At 36.6% G+C, this 17344-nt stretch overlaps 4 protein-coding genes and 1 long non-coding RNA gene across 7 annotated transcripts in view; 3 read left to right on the plus strand and 2 right to left on the minus strand.

Moving 5' to 3' along the window:
* The first annotated feature begins 51 nt into the window (after positions 1 to 51).
* rad50 (DNA repair protein rad50) lies at positions 52 to 9538 on the plus strand. Its single transcript, XM_065311330.1, is given in 3 exon segments — positions 52 to 153; positions 5377 to 6463; positions 6466 to 9538. Coding segments are annotated over 2 exon segments (3894 nt in total). The 5' UTR covers positions 52 to 153; positions 5377 to 5386; the 3' UTR covers positions 9283 to 9538.
* Positions 88 to 5301, minus strand: Cc2d2a (Coiled-coil and C2 domain containing 2A). The gene is given in 11 exon segments (XM_065312997.1): positions 88 to 360; positions 419 to 769; positions 828 to 1091; positions 1152 to 1430; positions 1485 to 1658; positions 1711 to 1781; positions 1784 to 2271; positions 2333 to 4141; positions 4202 to 4336; positions 4399 to 5153; positions 5209 to 5301. Coding segments are annotated over 11 exon segments (4524 nt in total). The 5' UTR covers positions 5221 to 5301; the 3' UTR covers positions 88 to 174.
* A 100-nt stretch (positions 9539 to 9638) lies between the features above and the next one.
* On the plus strand, positions 9639 to 12604 carry Ddx1 (ATP-dependent RNA helicase Ddx1). The gene is made up of 9 exons (XM_065311318.1): positions 9639 to 9787; positions 9848 to 9899; positions 9959 to 10140; positions 10195 to 10634; positions 10698 to 10868; positions 10932 to 11312; positions 11365 to 11845; positions 11915 to 12132; positions 12191 to 12604. Exons 1-9 carry the CDS (start codon positions 9772 to 9774, stop codon positions 12422 to 12424), a joined length of 2175 nt encoding a protein of 724 aa, XP_065167390.1. The 5' UTR covers positions 9639 to 9771; the 3' UTR covers positions 12425 to 12604.
* On the minus strand, positions 12436 to 14820 carry LOC135798478 (BSD domain-containing protein 1-B-like). Of its 2 annotated transcripts, none has more exons than XM_065311327.1 (7): positions 14598 to 14820; positions 14466 to 14538; positions 14274 to 14390; positions 14165 to 14222; positions 13915 to 14015; positions 13494 to 13818; positions 12436 to 13343 (listed from the first exon to the last, which is right to left on the minus strand). In XM_065311327.1, exons 1-7 carry the CDS (start codon positions 14606 to 14608, stop codon positions 12979 to 12981), a joined length of 1050 nt encoding a protein of 349 aa, XP_065167399.1. In that variant the 5' UTR covers positions 14609 to 14820; the 3' UTR covers positions 12436 to 12978. The 2 variants fall into 2 exon arrangements, with proteins under 2 accessions (XP_065167399.1, XP_065167398.1); XM_065311326.1 differs by having other exon boundaries at positions 12436 to 13367; positions 14598 to 14818.
* A 254-nt stretch (positions 14821 to 15074) lies between these two features.
* LOC135798481 (uncharacterized) overlaps positions 15075 to 17344 on the plus strand; it is a 54290-nt gene continuing 52020 nt past the window's right edge. The window contains exons 1-2 of one of the 2 annotated variants that reach the window (XR_010549714.1): positions 15075 to 15203; positions 15313 to 15389. This is a non-coding gene — a long non-coding RNA (uncharacterized lncRNA). Of the gene's footprint in view, positions 15204 to 15264; positions 15390 to 17344 lie in introns of those variants that run through there. The other variant, XR_010549713.1, reaches the window with a different exon arrangement.

A 17344-nucleotide genomic window follows, 5' to 3' on the forward strand; every position in this document is an offset into this window, starting at 1 on the left:
CCTGCGCATTAGCAAAACTCCCCATCCTCCTATTGGTTGTGTTCTGTATTGTATGTTGGTTCGAAATTTTGCGCCAAAACCAAACCATTTGAGGTTACCGCAATCAAATGTGTGAGTTGCAGCCAGTCTTCTTCTTTATTATTATTTATTCAAGTAAGTAGTTATATTAATTGATTATTTCTTAACAATTGATACTAATGCGATCCAAACGGCGATAACTTGATTAACATAAGCATGTACCTGTACACAACTGGCAAACTCAACATTGGAGCCAGTAATATTCCATATCTTTGTTTGTGCAATCATATCCACAACTTCATTCACACTGCTGAACGAGAAATATTGGATAATTCCATTAATCTGAAGTAAAATTTCATGTTAATTCTATTGAAAAGAAATTAGCACGCAATATAAGTACCCTGAAATTGTTTGAATATTCAATCATTTGACTGGATGAAGTCAAATGAGTCTTGCTATGCATGAAGTTCTTCTCAGCTTTTAAGATTTGCGCCCTTAATAAGTTAGATATGTAATGATTCCAAATTGTAACATCATGCTCCCGCAGTTTCGCTATTTTCTTGTGTAGTTTCTTCTCAATGACATTTTGTAACTTGAGTGCATCACCACTTTGAAGATAATGCAAACTGTGCTGCACTGAATTGCTAGGTGATGAAACTGAGTTGTTAAACAGTGGTTGCCAGTCAAATCTTCGTGTAAAATCAAATCTTGTTGTGAAAACAGCATCGCCACGTTGAACATTTCCCCAAATCTAAAAATATTTAAATAGTTATCATGATAATACAGAAATATATGTTGCGCAATGTTACATTATTTTCATTGACTACACAGTAGACTTTCTTAAGAGGACAGTATAGATCAGTAACATTATAGACAGTTCCATTAGTTACGTCGATGATGAAGTGATTTGGAAGCGGTGTTTCATTGTATTCTCTAATCAAAACATAAGCAGTATTACCATGGGGTATCCCAAACCCCATCAACAACCAAACTTCCAGTTTAAGAGAGAGCAAATAGCAAGTTAATAAAGTTGCATGGTCATAAATTGATCCTATTCCCAATTTTAAGGTTTGCTAAAATTATTATATCATTAGTTGCTTGTAGGTAGTAAAATCATTGTTAATATAACTTACTTCTGCTGTTAACCAAATGTTTTCGTAAAATTTATTAACTTTTCTAAATGGAATCAAAGAAACAAATCGCGCGCATTGTTCCAAATTAACATCAAATTCATCAGCGTTTAGTTTTGGTGGTTCTAAAGTTTTGATAAATCTTGTAAGACAAATTGTTTTCCCATTGCTGTCAATAGCCAAAGCACTGAATTTTCTTCGGGGATGGTCGAGATTAAAGCGCTTATTCCATTCGATGATGTGATCTTTAATAAAAGGTGGTTCGCCACAAGTTATTGAACCCTAGAATAGTTTTGTTATATACTTTGTTCTTTGAATTAAACATCTTTTCAATACCAAATCAGCAGAGATTTTTGGAACTGTTGAATCAACATAAACAGACATTTCAAGGAAGCTCAAATTTGTGTTCTTATTGACTTGTGTTCTGGGTGTACTTGGCGAACGTATTTCTTCTTCTTTTTCATATCCGTGAATAAATGGAGGCTTGTTTAAGGGAAATTCGCCTTCAAGCTAAATAAAAACGTTGTTTAAATGTTCAAATTTACTTTTTAAATTAGCAAACCTTGTTTTCCGAAACTGCTGCAGCAATTGTTATTACTACACTACCCAAGTTAACAGCAAGTCCATCAGAGTCATCTTCGACAAGTTGAAAAGATTTATATAAATAGACCCATTCAATGAATTAGGATTCAAATAATCTAAGTTTTCAGAGTTTAACGAAACTGTTAAAGTCTCATTCCACGTTGGTTGCTTTCCTTGTGATAACCCGCTTGTTATTACTTCGTTTTTGTCGTTATCGCAGCAAATTTCAACAAAATATTGTGGAATAGGCGTCGTTTTAGTAGAGTTTGCACTATTACTGCCATCACCGGTGCTACTTCTCGATTTACTTTGTTTTCTGCTTGAATTTACTTTAACATTTTCATTTGGTATTGGTAAATTAATACCACTTTTTAAATTAATAACAATTTTAGCTGTTCCTCCATAAGTCACTCCAGAATCATGTTTTGCGTTTAAACACTCAACTTCCGAACGCAGTTCTAGCATTGGCAATGGTTTAGTTAAAGCTGGTATTATTTTAAACCAGTTTATAAAGTTCGACAGCATAGTTTTCAAATAATTTCTACAATATTTTTCATTGCAATTAGAAGAAAATAAATATAATAAGAATAAGAATGACTTACTGAATCCATGGAACCATCTTTTCATCAATAACGTCTTCGAAAGTCAAGTTATTCTCACAGTTTCTACAAAGTTGAAACACTTTTGTGTGTATTTGTCTCAAGTACTTCCTCCCCAAAGATCTTTTTGAGGTAAGATCATCGTCAACTTCATCTTCTTTATCGAAATACTCTTGATATTTCTCTTCGGCCAAGCGCCGTTTGTACGTTGCGAATATATTACTTGGTATTTCATTTAGACGATTCGGAACCATCATTCCCACAAATTCCGGCTCGTTTTTATCGCGTAATCTTAACAGTTGCAGACGCACATTGTTTTCAATATCTTCTTTCGAACAAATTGTAAATGTTTCTAAATACGGATCACATCGAAAGTATTTAGTAGACTCCACTTGTGCCAATGGAGAATTATCGCGTTTATTTTCGGATAAATAATCGAATATGATTGCATTGCGCGGATCTTCAGGATCAGGATTACTTGTATCTATCCAGTGTTGAAGGTTTTCAATGTTTAAGCCTCCTTCTGCGTTTAGAATATTCGTACTTTTGTTTTCATCCTGGTTGGTACCAATTGTATCCCATCCTATACAAAATGTTAAAAAACCTTGTATAGTTTGTTCATTAAAATAAACTTCTTGGAAATCAGTTTGTCCGATTAGTTGTCCTAATCTAGGAATATCCACTTTGGCAGTGCCAAGTGATCGTTTCGATATATTTGTTACATGTTCTTCAATAAGTTGAATATCTATGTTTTCATTGGTAATATTTTCAGTTTCGCGTAGTTTCAGGCTTAAAACTTCATCGAAATTCAGTGTAAAGTTGGGGTTTAGTTTACATGTCTTTGATTTACAAATTAGGACATTGTTTAGTGTTAATTTTAGTTTCATTTTGGTGTTTTCTACTGATTTTCTCCTATTTTTCTCTTCGTCGTTTACTTGATCACTTGGAGTAATTCCATGTGAATAATTTACTGTAAAACTAATGATTGGTTCATCACTGTCTCCAAAGGATTCTGTGATCATACTTTCTACAGTTGCTCGCAGTTTTTTTGCGCTGATGATGCGTGGCGGTTTTATTGGTTTTTCCTCATCAATTAATTCATCATCTTCTTGTAGTTTCCGCCATGATATAAGTTCTTTCTTATAGTTATTCAACTGCTCTTGATATTCTTCTTCTTTTTCCGCTTTTAACTCATTTAGTGCAACTGCTGGATCGTCGTAAAAGCCTTCAGACTCTGTATGTTTACTAATTATTAATTTGATTGTTGTTGTTGAATAACCATTATCAATACGAAGTTGTTTTAGTGATTTCCATGCATTTATGACATTTTTAGCATTATCTCTATATGCTTTACACTCTGCATAATATTCTTCTCTAATATTTTTAATTTGTTTTGTTAGAGCAATTTTGGATAAATCTAAGTCTTGATGTGCATCACCAGCTGCATTATCGCCCTGTTGTAATTCCGACTGACTTCTTCTCAACGATTGTAAACGCTCCCAGAGTTTATCGCGTTTTCTATTCCGCCGAAATTCTTTGTGAATGTCAAAATGGCGGACTAGATTTTCTTGCAACGTGTGTTCGGGGCTAAATAGTGGATGGTTTGTAAAACGGAATCCTTGTATATTGATTTCCAACATAGGTTTTGCTTTCTTGATTACCACTGAAGACATACCAGCTGGTACTGTCGTAGATGGTTTATGATATGTTAATTCAAATGGGTTAATTTCATCGAATCGGTCTGGTCGATAATTGAGTTTGGAGTAATTTGATTCTTCAAATTTAAGTTTTCCAGCTGCGTCAAAAAATTCACTAGAAAGCAAAAAAATATTGTTTTAATACAAGTTGTTAATATGCTAAGGTATTATTTACTTGTTGTCTGATGCTAATAATCTTTGTTTTAACTGCGCCAAATCTCTTTGGGGTATTTTAGGTGATTCTGCAATGAATAAACCTTCGTCTGCAAGATCCTTGTTTGCAGATTCTAGTTCGTGTGTCAAAGTTTTTCTGAAATAATAATTATACTAATAATTTGGAGACCATTGTTTTAAAATTAAAAGTAGTTTTACCCTTTAGGTGACCAAACCGACTCTTCATAACTTTTAATTAAGAATTCGCTCATATTTTCAGCTCTTTTTTCTACAACGACATTTTCGTTCATATTATCTTTATCAATTTCATCACTTCCTTCTGTTTCAATAGCTGTATCCGGTAAAGATTCACAAAAGAACAGATATTTTTCAGCACTGCTTACTTCACCTCCGACGCCTTGATAAACATACCTTTTATGTGCTTTTAATTGCAAATTAACGTTGTGATTATCATGTTTTAGGTTGTCTATACATTTGTTCAAAATGACAACATCTTGACTCTTACTTTTAAACTTTTTTATCGAAGATTTTTCGATACTTTGTGATGATTGTTTCTTTACGCTTCGAAATCTTTCCTTCAATTTGTCTCTGTAAGTCTTTGACTCGGAAGCTTTTGGGGAAGAATTGAGAAGATTGGATCTTGAAATATCCTCTGAGGTTCCGGCAGTTGTTTCTGAACGGTGAGAGTCTAACGTTGAAATATTCGATATTTCATCTTCAGATATATGTTTTGCAGATCGATTTACATGGCGTTTCGAATGTGCCAAGAACATATCAGTGTTACTTGAATTATTTGATGTTTTATCGGATGTGCCTGATTCGGTTATAGATTCTATTTCTGGCGATGAAATTCTGTTGTTTTTCATCCTCTGCTTGTTTTTGGGGGCATTTTTTAATGGTGGTACTAATTTTCTTGGTTTTCTTCGTTCCATTGCCAATGTTGTTAATTCATGCTATTGAGTTTCATTTCAATATGATTATTTTATATTAATTTTTTTAATATCATACCTCTGAATCCATTTTGATCGCACTTTTATTTTCTTGTTTACAAACGTTGAGAGTTTAGAGTTGCCGGTATTGTTTGTATTGTCGGTAACTAAGGTAACTTAGGGTGAATATTTCTGCGTGTGCGCATGATAACAAAACCAAATTTAATTTAATACGTTTATGTTTTAGACTACTGAATATGGCAAAACTTGAGGAGATCTTCATTTCGGGCATTCGCAGCTATGGCATTAATAAGACTGACGCACAAATATTAACATTCTCATCACCGGTTACTCTTTTTCTGGGACAAAATGGTTGCGGCAAAACAACAATAATTGAAGCTGTTAAACATGCTCTCACTGGAGAGTTTCCCTTCAGTGGTAAAACTGGTGGGCAAACATTCGTTGCTGACCCGCATTTATATAATGTTCATTCCGTGAAGGGCTGTATTAAGCTAAAATTTCGTGATGTCTACGGCAAACCAGCTATAATCTCACGTTCGCTTAAACTTGAAGCATTGGGTACAAAATTTAAATGCACATCGTTGGATGCATCATATTCGTATATTGACAAAGACAATACAAAACGCGAGCGTTGCGTGAAATTGAACGATTGCAAAGACATGATTAGAATGCTCATTGGCGTCTCGGAGGCAGTTTTGAGTAATGTGCTTTTCTGCCATCAGGAGGATTCGATGTGGCCATTGGGCGAGGATGGTGCGGTTAAGAAAAAGTTCGATCAGATATTTGATTCTTCCAAATATGATCAAACGGTAGATCACTTAACGAAAAGCATTAAAGCGCGTGCCATTTCTTTAAAAAATCTTCAAAAAGAGTTAGTATTTCTGACTGAGATGAAAAACACAGCTCTGGAGAAGCGACAAAAACTGAAAGATAAAAAAGAATCTTTAGATTTGTTGAATAAGGAAACTGCCGAGATGAGAACACGTTACACTCCACTGAAGGCGAAATTAGACGACCTGTTATCTCTCGAAGGTAGTTTGTCTGAATTGTATAAAATGAAATCGGAAAACGAACATAAACTTGCGAGCAATAGAGATTATCAAAGAGATTTAAGAAGTATTTTGAAATCGGAATTTGAAGGCAGCGATGAACAACTAGAGCATGAAATTATAAATTTTGAAGCGTGTGTGAAACAGAAACGAGATGAGTTACAGCGAATTGAAGCAAAAATTTCACAGGGTCAGAGTCAATTGAAGAAAAACGGTATTGAGGTACAAGACAGAAGGTCTGCTATGGCTACAGTTCAAGAAAAATAAAGGGTTACAATACTAGGATAAATGAGCGAGACGAGAGTGTTAAATCACTTCTTATTGAGCTCAAGGCTACTCCTAAAGAAGGTTTCAAAGCAAATCATGCTGAAATTAAAGCTTCTTTAGAAATGAAAAGGAAGGAATTTTCTAATACCGAATCTGACTTAGAACAGTTTGAGAATTCAGTCCAACAGGATCTAGACGCGGCTCAAGTTAAGCTCATGCAAGAGCGAAGCCGTGAAACGCTCAAACATCAAGAAAAACAAGCGGCGCTTGACGAAAAACGCAATATTGAAGGTCAACTTGAAGATCTTTCATCGTCTGAGACAGAGTTCAAAAGTTTCGAAACTAAAATGAAGCGTTTACAGGATGAAATAAACTCCATTCAATCATCCTTCAACGCGGAAAGTGCAGAACGAACCATATTCCAGAACAAAAAACAAATGCGGGTTCTTACCGATTCTCTGGAAGATTACAATCATGAGATGCAGATCTATTTCCGTAACGCGATGATTGAGAAAGAAATGGAACACCATCAGGCGGATAAAACATCAAAAACCAAAGAAATTCGTAATATCCGAAATAAATATCATAAACAACTTAGTACTCTTTTTGATGATAACGTTGCTATGGAACAACTAAAAACTGAAATTGAAAAAAGACGGGAGAACAACACGCGAATGTTACAGGAGCAACGCAGGGATTTAATGGCGAAAGAAAAGATATCGAAGTCTTTAAACGCACAGCTATCTGTCGAAAAGCACACGTTGGATACCATTGAACGTGAGTTAGAAAATGCCCAGCGGGCAATTGGTAAGTTTTGCACAGTGGAAAATTTTGAAACGACAATAAAGGAAGTGGAAGAAAAAAATTGTAATCTGCAAAAAGAAAAAGGTCAATTGGATGCTTTCAAGATTATCTATAAAGATTTTGTAAATAGCTTTGCTGAAAAGAAGTGTTGTCCAGTCTGTGAGACTGATTTCAGTACGAAGCATACGAAAGTGAAGCATTTGACGAATAATATGAATGAGAAAATTCAAAGGACTCCCGAGAAGTTAAATGCCGTAACAGCAAAATTGGAGGCAAGTGAGAAGTTATATAATGAACTCACACAACTGAAACCGGTATATTTGAAACTGACTAAGTTAAAAAGTGACCTGGAGGAGAAACGAGAATTGCTCAAAACTTCCAATGAAAAAAATGTTGAAATTGAAAAGGAACTGGTCGATCTGAAAACCAAAATTGATGAGACTCAATACACGTTAGATATTTGTACAAAACTCGCCCCTTATGCAGCCTTAATTGATCAGTATTCTGGCGATATTGTAAAAGCCACTGCAAAACTCACAGAGTTAAATCGTAAACTTGAACCGACTGGTTCGAATCGCACGAAGGCAGAAACTGAAATGTTGATTGAAAGTACCAAGGAAGAGATGGCTAAGTTAACTGATGAAAGCGAACGTCTCAACAAGAAGATTGCCACAAATCAGAAGCGTCTGTATGATTTACGTACGCAGAAATCTGATCTGTTAGAAACTCAGTCTAAACTTCAAAGGTTACTCAATGATAAGCCGCAACTCATTCTAAAACAAGTTGAACTTGAGAAAAAAATTGAAGACCTTACTAATATTATGGAGACAATTGAAAACGATTCCTTAGCTGCCTTTGCCGAGGTTGAGGAAGTCAAATCCAGGTTGACTAGTGTCAAACGTGAACATGCAAGGACTTTAAACGAAATGCGCACTATGCTTCAAAGGCACGAAAGTTCTTATAATGATATTACCAAATTAATGCGAGAGATACAATTGCTGGAAAAGCAAAACTTGCAGGGCCGGTGTAATGATATAGAGGAGCAAATCTCCCAATTGAATGTTACGCGCAATCAAATTGAAGAAGAATTGAGTAATTCGAATAAGAAGCGTGAAAATCTCAAGGAAGACCTTCACGACCAAGATAGTACTGATAAGTCCTTACAAAACAATAAAAAATTACGAGATTTGATGAAAGTTGAAGTTAAACTGATCGAAAAGATTAAGTCCTACGCTGCTGAAATAGGAAATAAGAACTACGGTAATATCGAGGCGGAAAAGCATAAATTACAAAAGGAAATTAATGTTGTATGTACAGACTTGGCAAAGATCGAAGGTCAAGTTAAATCTCTCAAGGATAACATTCAGGAGCTCACTAAGGAACTCGATAATTGTAAAACTGATCCAATCAAGACCTACAGGGACCGAGTGATTGAAATAAAGTTGGAGGAGATGGTTATTCAGGACATGCGTCGTCTCACTGAATGCATGTCAGCAGCCATTTGCAAGTATCACCGCGAACAATTGCTCTCTTTGAATTTAAGATTGCGTGATATGTGGCGTTCGATTTACAAAGGCAATGACATTGATTATATTCAGATTGAGAGCGGAGAGACTCAGTTAACCGCGACTAGGCGTCAGTATTCGTACTGTTTGGTTCAGAAAAAAGGAGATGTGATGATGCCGATGCGAGGGAAATGCAGTGCTGGGCAGAAAGTCCTTGCTTGCCTGTTAGTTCGGATTGTTCTGGCGGAACATTTTAGTGTAGATTGTGGAATCTTTGCATTAGATGAACCAACGACTAACTTGGACCGAGAAAATATTCGTAGTTTAAGCCAGGCCATCGCAAGACTCATTAATAGTCGTCGTGGACAGAAGAACTTTCAGTTCTTGATTATCACCCACGATGAAGAGTTTTTGGACGCATTGAGGGAAGTAGATGCAGTGAAGGAGTTTTATCGCGTCTCTAGGAATTACAAAGGGAATACCGTGGTTAAAATGGAGGAGATTTAAATGTTGTTGTTTTTACACCTTTTTGTAATATATTACCTATTTTTCTATGTATATTACTTTTTGATTGTTTATAATCTAAGCGCTGTATACGGTGACATTCCTTTAAGAAGGAAAGTAATTCTGTAATATCGTGGTAAGACTGTTGAATTTGGAATTAATGTATAATCTATTTGAAAATATCTTTTTAAACAGGTGTCGAAAGACTTTAAATTATGATGATCGGAAATAAAATTGGCGAAGGCGCCTGAAATTTTAATTCGTAGTGTTAAAAAAAAATTAATTTGAAATACTTTATCATAATTAAAATTTGTCCCAAGATGTACTGTTTTTATAATAATTACCATAATCATTCTCATCAGTGGTTTCAGATTTGACTGGTGTAAAATAATTTGCCTAAATTCGTATTTACTAATCTAACCATACAATTTTCATTATTCCTGGAAGTCGTGCCTGGAATCATCAAATAATTGATAAGAAACATAAATTAAAATGTCTGCATTTGAAGGTATTATATATTATAAATTATATTCATTAAGTACTATTAAATATACATTTATCTTCGTAGAATTCGGCGTTTTGCCTGAAATCGGCCAAGCTATCAATGATTTAGACTGGACGTATGTATCAAATGCAATGTTTCACAATATTTATTTTCAACTAAATATTTCTATTTAAGTTTGCCAACTGATATTCAAGCTGAGAGCATCCCTCTAATCTTGGGTGGTGGTGATGTTTTGATGGCTGCTGAAACTGGAAGTGGGAAAACTGCAGCCTTTTGCTTACCAATTATACAAATAGTCTGGGAAACAATTAAGGATATTCAAGCAGGAAAAGCTGCTAAAACTATTACTAGTTCAGGTAAATTAATATATGCTAAAAGTATTTAATATTTATAATATATATATAATATAGGCCCAATATGGAGAATGTCAGTTGAAGACAGAGGCAATGCAATTGCTATCTCTCCAAATGGCCTCCGCGTACAATCCCGCGAGCAACGTGATTGGCATGGCACAAGATGCACAAGTGGTGTGCAAAGTGGCAAGTGGGCATTTGAAGCTATTGTTACCGATGAAGGACTGTGCCGTGTCGGCTGGTCCACGTTAGCAGGGAATTTAGATTTGGGTACTTGCCGGTTTGGCTTTGGTTTTGGAGGAACCGGTAAAAAGTCGAATAACAGACAATTTGATGATTATGGTGAAGCATTTGGAAAGAATGATGTTATAACATGTCTACTAGATTTGGATCGCGGCGAAGTATCATTCATGAAGAACGGTAAAGACTTTGGTAAAGCGTTTGTTATGAATAAACAAGTTACCAACTGCTCCTACTTTCCTGCTGTGGTTTTAAAGGTAATAAAGCAAAGGCGAACATTTCAAGCATGACATTTGAATCTGTGTTGTTTAATTCTACAGAATGCGGAAATGGAATTTAATTTTGGTGATAAACCATTAAAATATCAACTTCCTAATGGATACAAAGCAATCAGTGATGCGCCAAAGAACGTACAAGTTCAAAATACTAATGGCAAAGCGGCTGTTGCTATTAAACTAGCAAATAATGCTCCTCAAGCTATTATTATAGAGGTGATATTTATATTTACTTATCACTCTGCTAGAACTCTTAATTAATGCCAATTTTTTCATTAGCCGTCTAGAGAACTAGCCGAACAAACTTGCACACAAATTAAAAACTTTAAAAAGTACATAAACAATCCAAAAATTCGCGAGTTGCTACTTATTGGAGGTGTGAACGTAAAAGAGCAAATCAACATTTTAGAACATGATGGAGTTGATATTATTGTGGCAACGCCCGGCCGACTTGAAGATTTAATCCAGGCAGGGCATTTGTCACTCACGAACTGTAGATTTTTTGTCTTAGACGAAGCTGACGGTTTGTTGAAGCAAGGATATAATGCATTCATTGAACGTCTGCATCGTCAAATGCCAAAAGTGACTGCGGATGGACGTAGATTACAAATGATTGTCTGTTCTGCAACACTACACGCCATGGAAGTCAAAAAAATGGCGGTGGGTATGAAAATAATCTTAAAAGTTGTGTTCCTATGGTTTTGGTTTACAGAATAAGTTAATGTACTTCCCAACGTGGATTGATCTCAAAGGAGAGGACTCTGTGCCAGAAACGGTTCATCATGTGGTGGTGAATGTGGATCCTCAAGCGGATCGTAGTTGGCAGGAATTGAACCGTCATATAATTACTGATGCAGTCCACAGGAATGACAATGTTAGGCCTGGTTGCACTACACCGGAGGCTTGGAGCGAGGCAGTCAAAATTCTAAAAGGGGAATATTGCGTGCGTGCCATTAATGAGCATAATATGGATAAAGCACTGATTTTCTGTCGAACCAAAACCGATTGTGATAATTTGGAAAAGTACTTTAATCAATTAGATAAGACGCGATATTCTTGTGTGTGCCTGCATGGTGATAGAGCACCAGCAGAGCGTAAGAATAATTTAGACTGTTTTAAAGCCGGGAAAGTTAAGTTCTTGATCTGTACTGATGTTGCTGCTCGTGGCTTGGATATTACTGGACTTCCTTTTAGTAAGTTGCACATTGTGTAAATGCTAAAAAAGTCAACACAAAATATTGACCGAATTCTTGTTCTTTCAGCAATTAATGTTACTTTGCCTGATGAAAAATCCAACTATGTTCACCGCATTGGTCGTGTTGGACGTGCTGAACGTATGGGTTTAGCTATAAGTTTGGTAAGCACTGTGCCAGAAAAAGTTTGGTATCACGGTGAATGGTGTAAGAGTCGCGGTAAAAACTGCTCCAATACCAATTTGACAGACCAAAAAGGTTGTTGTATTTGGTACAATGAGAGACAAGTAATTATTAATTCACGTCTTATACTACTTTTGCTAATATATAACCACAACATTTTAGTACTTGGCTGACATTGAAGAGCACTTAGGTGTGACAATTCAACAAGTCGATAAGGACATTAAAGTGCCGATGAATGAGTTTGATGGTAAAGTAATTTACGGTCAGAAACGCAAGGCAACCGGCAGCGGTTTCGAGAGTCATTCACTTCAAATGGCGCCGGCTGTCGCACAATTAGCGATGTTGGAGCGTGAGGCGCAGTTGATTTATTTAAAGAGACATATTCAAGGTATGTAATAGTCAATATATTTTGCTTGGAAAGTATCGTATATTTTATAATTTTTATTTCAACCTTAAATCTAATCAACAGTGTATTTTTTATCTTCAAGAACATGATTTAAGTCTTTTGTTTTATTTTTAATAATCGGAATTCTACTATGATGAGTGTTCTATCAATAAAAACATGTTTTTATCCATTATCGTTCAATCACGCTTAGAAATCGAAGCAATCTGCTCAGAACCCCATTATCGGCTTCGAACAAATTAAATATCAACACTATTTAATATAAAATATGAACTATTCATAACACAACATATAAAGAAACAATTACACGAAAATAAAAATTGAAAACCATCAGAATTAAAGCATTTACCAAATTTTTTCTGCGTTTATATAACTAATCTTATTAATTAGATTAGAAGTAATTTTCGTCCGTTATAATTTAAACTCGAATGCAATCATATCATAGGCTAGTAATAGTAAAACCGTGACTAATATTGAACAAAAATATAGGTATAAATGCAATAACTACTAACTTGGTTTAACATCCATCAACATACAGTGCCCGCGTTTAATCCGATATTTTCTCCCAGTCGCCATCCGTACTGCTGCTGCTGCTGCTCGCCGGCTTCTTCTCCATGGCGTTTTCGAGTTCTTCGCTGAGTGGTTTATTTTTCGGCGTTTTAGGTGGTGACTTGGTGCTGATTTTATTCGTCTTTGCTACTGGTTTTGATGATTTATTCGAGACTTTTGAGACTTGCATTTTTGTAGACGGGGACACTTTCTTTATTTTAATCTCCTTTTTGGAGTCTATTGTCTCTTTATCGGACGGACTGGAGGTCGTCGACGATTTGCGTGCCTTTGTCTCGTGCTCGTACTGTTCCAGCAAGCGGATCTGCTCCTCTTCACTCAGCTCAATATCTTTGGCGAACTCCTCTGCAACATCATTAATGTTCGTTCCTGGACACAAGTAAAACAAAATAAAACAATGCAACATAAGCAGCCAACCAATAAAATAAGCGAGTCATTCCACGTTCAAAAATCAGTGCAATTTGCAAATAAAGGCGAAATTAAAATCACGAATACCTTCTTCCCATTTAACGTTCTCTATCGTCGCTTCTTTCTCTTTCGCCTCACGCTTCTGCATTGCCTCCTGGCGAGCAATATCATCCTCCAGGAGCGCCTTTTTAAACAAATATCTCTTCCAAAATGCGCCGTGTTCTACCTTGAGCGGAACTAGACTGGTGTATTGGTCCTTCAACATCTGAGACTTAAGTAAATGCCTGCTCAACCTTTCTTCAGAAAGTTCATCATCTATAATCTCCAACCATGATTGATACTGCTTCACTGATGACTCGTCAGGATCATCGGTAAATGTGCTCTCGCTTTTTTGCAGTTCGTAAATCGCTTGCTGCTCAAAACATTATTTATACAAGTTTCGTTCATAATAAAAGTGCGATAAGAATAAGTAACCTTGAGACGGTTAATCTACTTATAAATAGCTTACCTGTAATTTTGTCAACGGAACTGTTTCTTGTCCATCGACAACCATTATAGCTTCAGTGTCGGAATCGTCTGGACTAGGATTTAAGACTTCGTTCATTTGACCTGAAAATTCATTCAGATATGAAGTATAGAAGATAAAAACATTCCTTTTTTACTAATAAAAGAACAAACTCAGCTGATTCAAAACACAATTATCATTGGCAGAAATATTTTCTGAACTTGCATCTAATGTTTAAACATTTATAACTTACCTAGGAATGAACTTATTGACCTCTTCATGGTGTTTACTGTTGATTCAGGCTCATCCAACTAAAATTAATTGTTATAAAAAGCCACAGAAATTATTTCTGTCACCAATACCTTCAAAGTTTTCTCTAGGGCATTACCAGTTGTACTGACAACATTGGTGGCTTCATTTTTCACAACACTACCAAACTCCTCCAGGTCCTTCTTGACAAACTCCAAGACTTCACAGCTCTAGTATTGACATTGAATTATAATTATTAAAAATATATACTCAAACCAAACTAAACAATAGTAAAATTCACTTACTTTATTCTTTGCAGCAGTTAACCACGATCCGAACCAATTGTCGTTGGCACTGTCGTTGATGTTGCTGCTGTTACTGTTATAACAAATTGCATTAAATTATTGAGACATGTAGAGCAAGCCCAAATATTTTACCTTTCAGCCATTGTGGATAATTGATCATTAATTGTCCACTCTAAAGATTGATTGCACTGGTATTTATTTGCGCGACGCGAAGCAGGAGTTAGCAGCAAGCAAAACTACTGTGGACGTTTGCTTTATTTACAAAATGTTATCGCATGACAGACGGACAGCCATATTTTTTGCGTTGTATATTTTCATTGTACCACAAGAGCGCGATCGCTTCTATTTCACAGCTGATTTTTGAGAAGGAAACGTAAATGTCTAACGTTTGTTTAAAGCTTCATCGGTAGATGGGGAATAAAACAAAAGAAAGCGTTATAAAGCAGTGCTGAAAACTAGAAACTAATCAATCCAAAAGTGTATGTAGTTTATTTTTGAAAGCATTTTTTAAAATTCAAATTAAATTTTACTTCAAATGCATGACAAATCTTATTTCCGCATCATTAAACTTTTATATATATTATAATTCTATTCTTACACCAAAGGGGGCGCAAGTAGTAACAATGCAAGACATAAATTCGAAATATTTTTTGTTGTTTATACGTTAACATTTCGTGGTTAACATTTAGAATGTTGAATTGTGAAATTATGGAGAACAACGACGTTTACAAGTGTTTTGTAAGATTTAAATTATTGAAAATTCATTGTAATAATAATCTGTTCTTCTAATTAAGCCGGTAAACCGTTTTAAAGTTAAATAACACATTGGAATATTATTATTTTACAGTTACAACACAGCAGTTTACATGTGAAACCAATAAAGTACAGAAGTGATTAATGGATTTCCAACCAAATTGCAGACAGGTGCGTAAACCAATTATAACATTTATTGTCATATGATATGATTGATTTTTCTTGTTGAAATTACTTAAAACTGAAACTGGACGTACTACACAAGTCATAAATCGTTTAACGTAGGAACAATTAAGACTCGTTATTTTTGTATACTGTACAACGACTGAGTAGTAGGATGTAAGATGTGCAACTGTCCCCATTAATCATTCAATCCTGCGGCTGATGGACATGGACAGGTGATTGATCGGAGCCTGAGACGGCAGTTTTGCGGCTGACATAATTGACATTGAATTGTGTACAAATGGTTCGAGTTACATTTTGCATTCTCAATTACATATGCTCTAGAATCTTCATGGTCAACGTATGTTTGCACAAAGTTCAACTCTAATTTATACAAAATCATTTTGAGTCTGGAGTGTCAAGCTACAAATTCGTCTGATACTGATATTACTATGAATTAATACTAATTCTATTGTCAAACTGACGAAAGTTTACGGGTATTACTAATTCCGGTTACGCACAACGATTGGCAATCTCGGGTTTGGTGTGATGTCAAAGGACTTGACCACTTTGCGATTTGCTTGCGTTCCACATTGCGGCGGCGGTGCCCTGTCGAAACGCACGTCTACGCCGCGTAATGTATGGGCATAACATCGGAGAGATATGTGTATGTGCTCCTGTGTCCCTTCGCCTTCGGCCGTCGTCTTCGCGAAGAAGGTAAAAGACGACGTCTTCGATATCGGCCGCGCGCGGATTTGTGACCGCGGCGTGCGCATGCCGAGCGCTGGGCACAAGTGCGCCGCATATTATTCTTTATAAGTGACTCCTTTTCCACCGGGCCCCGCGGTTCCTCGAGCCGAAACGGTATGTGTACGGGTATCATATGCGCGTGCAGTCGTTTCTCGGCGGCGAAAATGCTGGTCCGAAGGTCCGGGGCTGGACAGGCAGAAGGGATTCGTGCCTGGTGCGTGGTCAGATGGCTGCTTTGGCAGCGCGGCCTGCCAAGAGTGCCACGCCGCGAGTTATGGTCGCGGGAATCGCAACGAAAGCGGGCAGCGCCGCCGCGACCGCCGCATACCGGCTGAAATCTTTTGCCGATGCGCGCACACTGGTTATACATAACAAACACACACAATATGATCGCGCATATACACGCGCAGAATGTCCACCAGAATGGCTCTTCTTTTTTTCTATCAAGTCGTTCTTCTGATTTTCTCGTGCCGCCCAAACAGGGACGGCTTTTCGTGAGCATCACCAGAAAACTTATACCTGAATAAATTTATTTCGTTTAGCGTTGATACAGACCTGCTTATCCACGGATACCTGTATTGTCGATAGCTAGTGAACTTTAAAGGACATATATTAGAGAAGCAAGGTTGTCACCCGCTACCGTACTGCTAAAACTGACATGTGCCTAAGACCATGGCCCGATGGGGACCCGCGCTCGTGTCTTTTTATTGCGTTTTTTGCGCTCGTCGACGATGCCGTAACTCTATTTCTTTGTTGGCTGTTTTTTTTTTATGCTCGTCTTCATCTTATCGCGGCTACTACATAAATTTATCACAATAAAAAGGTCCGCGCGCCACCGCAACGCTATTCCATCGTTATCTATTTAGGAAATAAATTGGCATTAATTAATGAAATTGCTTTATATCGCGCGCGCGTATGTAGGTACCATAAATACGCGTTATTCACACGCTTTGAAATGATAATTAGCGATTTACCGAGCTGGTTTCCGGTGCGCGCGTATTATAATCTCGAGATTAAGGTGCGCGGCCGTAATGTGCGCTAAGCGCAAGAGGCTAGGTGTTCTTAAATTTACGCTCGGGGTCAAGAAAATAACATGCGTGTACTTTGGTACTGTACGAGTGTGTGCGTGTGTGTTTTTTACGGATAATTAAAGGGATAGCCCGAGGGCATTTGTTCGTGGGAGTGTTGTGCTTGTAGATGTATATTTATAAATT

The sequence above is a fragment of the Atheta coriaria genome, unplaced genomic scaffold (assembly GCF_025399875.1).
Source record: "Atheta coriaria isolate IRGN ID8LTWV9N9 unplaced genomic scaffold, Caltech_Dcor_3.1 hic_scaffold_9_pilon, whole genome shotgun sequence".
Classification (NCBI taxonomy): Eukaryota; Metazoa; Arthropoda; class Insecta; order Coleoptera; family Staphylinidae; genus Dalotia; species Dalotia coriaria.

Excerpts from the sequence above, each read along its gene's own strand:
- Ddx1 (XM_065311318.1), top strand. Across the intron at positions 9,900-9,958 it reads ATCAATGATTTAGACTGGAC|TTTGCCAACTGATATTCAAG; the intron begins GTATGTATCAAA and ends TTTCTATTTAAG. Across the intron at positions 12,133-12,190 it reads TTTGGTACAATGAGAGACAA|TACTTGGCTGACATTGAAGA; the intron begins GTAATTATTAAT and ends ACAACATTTTAG.
- LOC135798478 (XM_065311326.1), bottom strand. Across the intron at positions 14,016-14,164 it reads GTCAATAAGTTCATTCCTAG|GTCAAATGAACGAAGTCTTA; the intron begins GTAAGTTATAAA and ends ATGAATTTTCAG. Across the intron at positions 13,819-13,914 it reads TTCCGTTGACAAAATTACAG|CAAGCGATTTACGAACTGCA; the intron begins GTAAGCTATTTA and ends TGTTTTGAGCAG.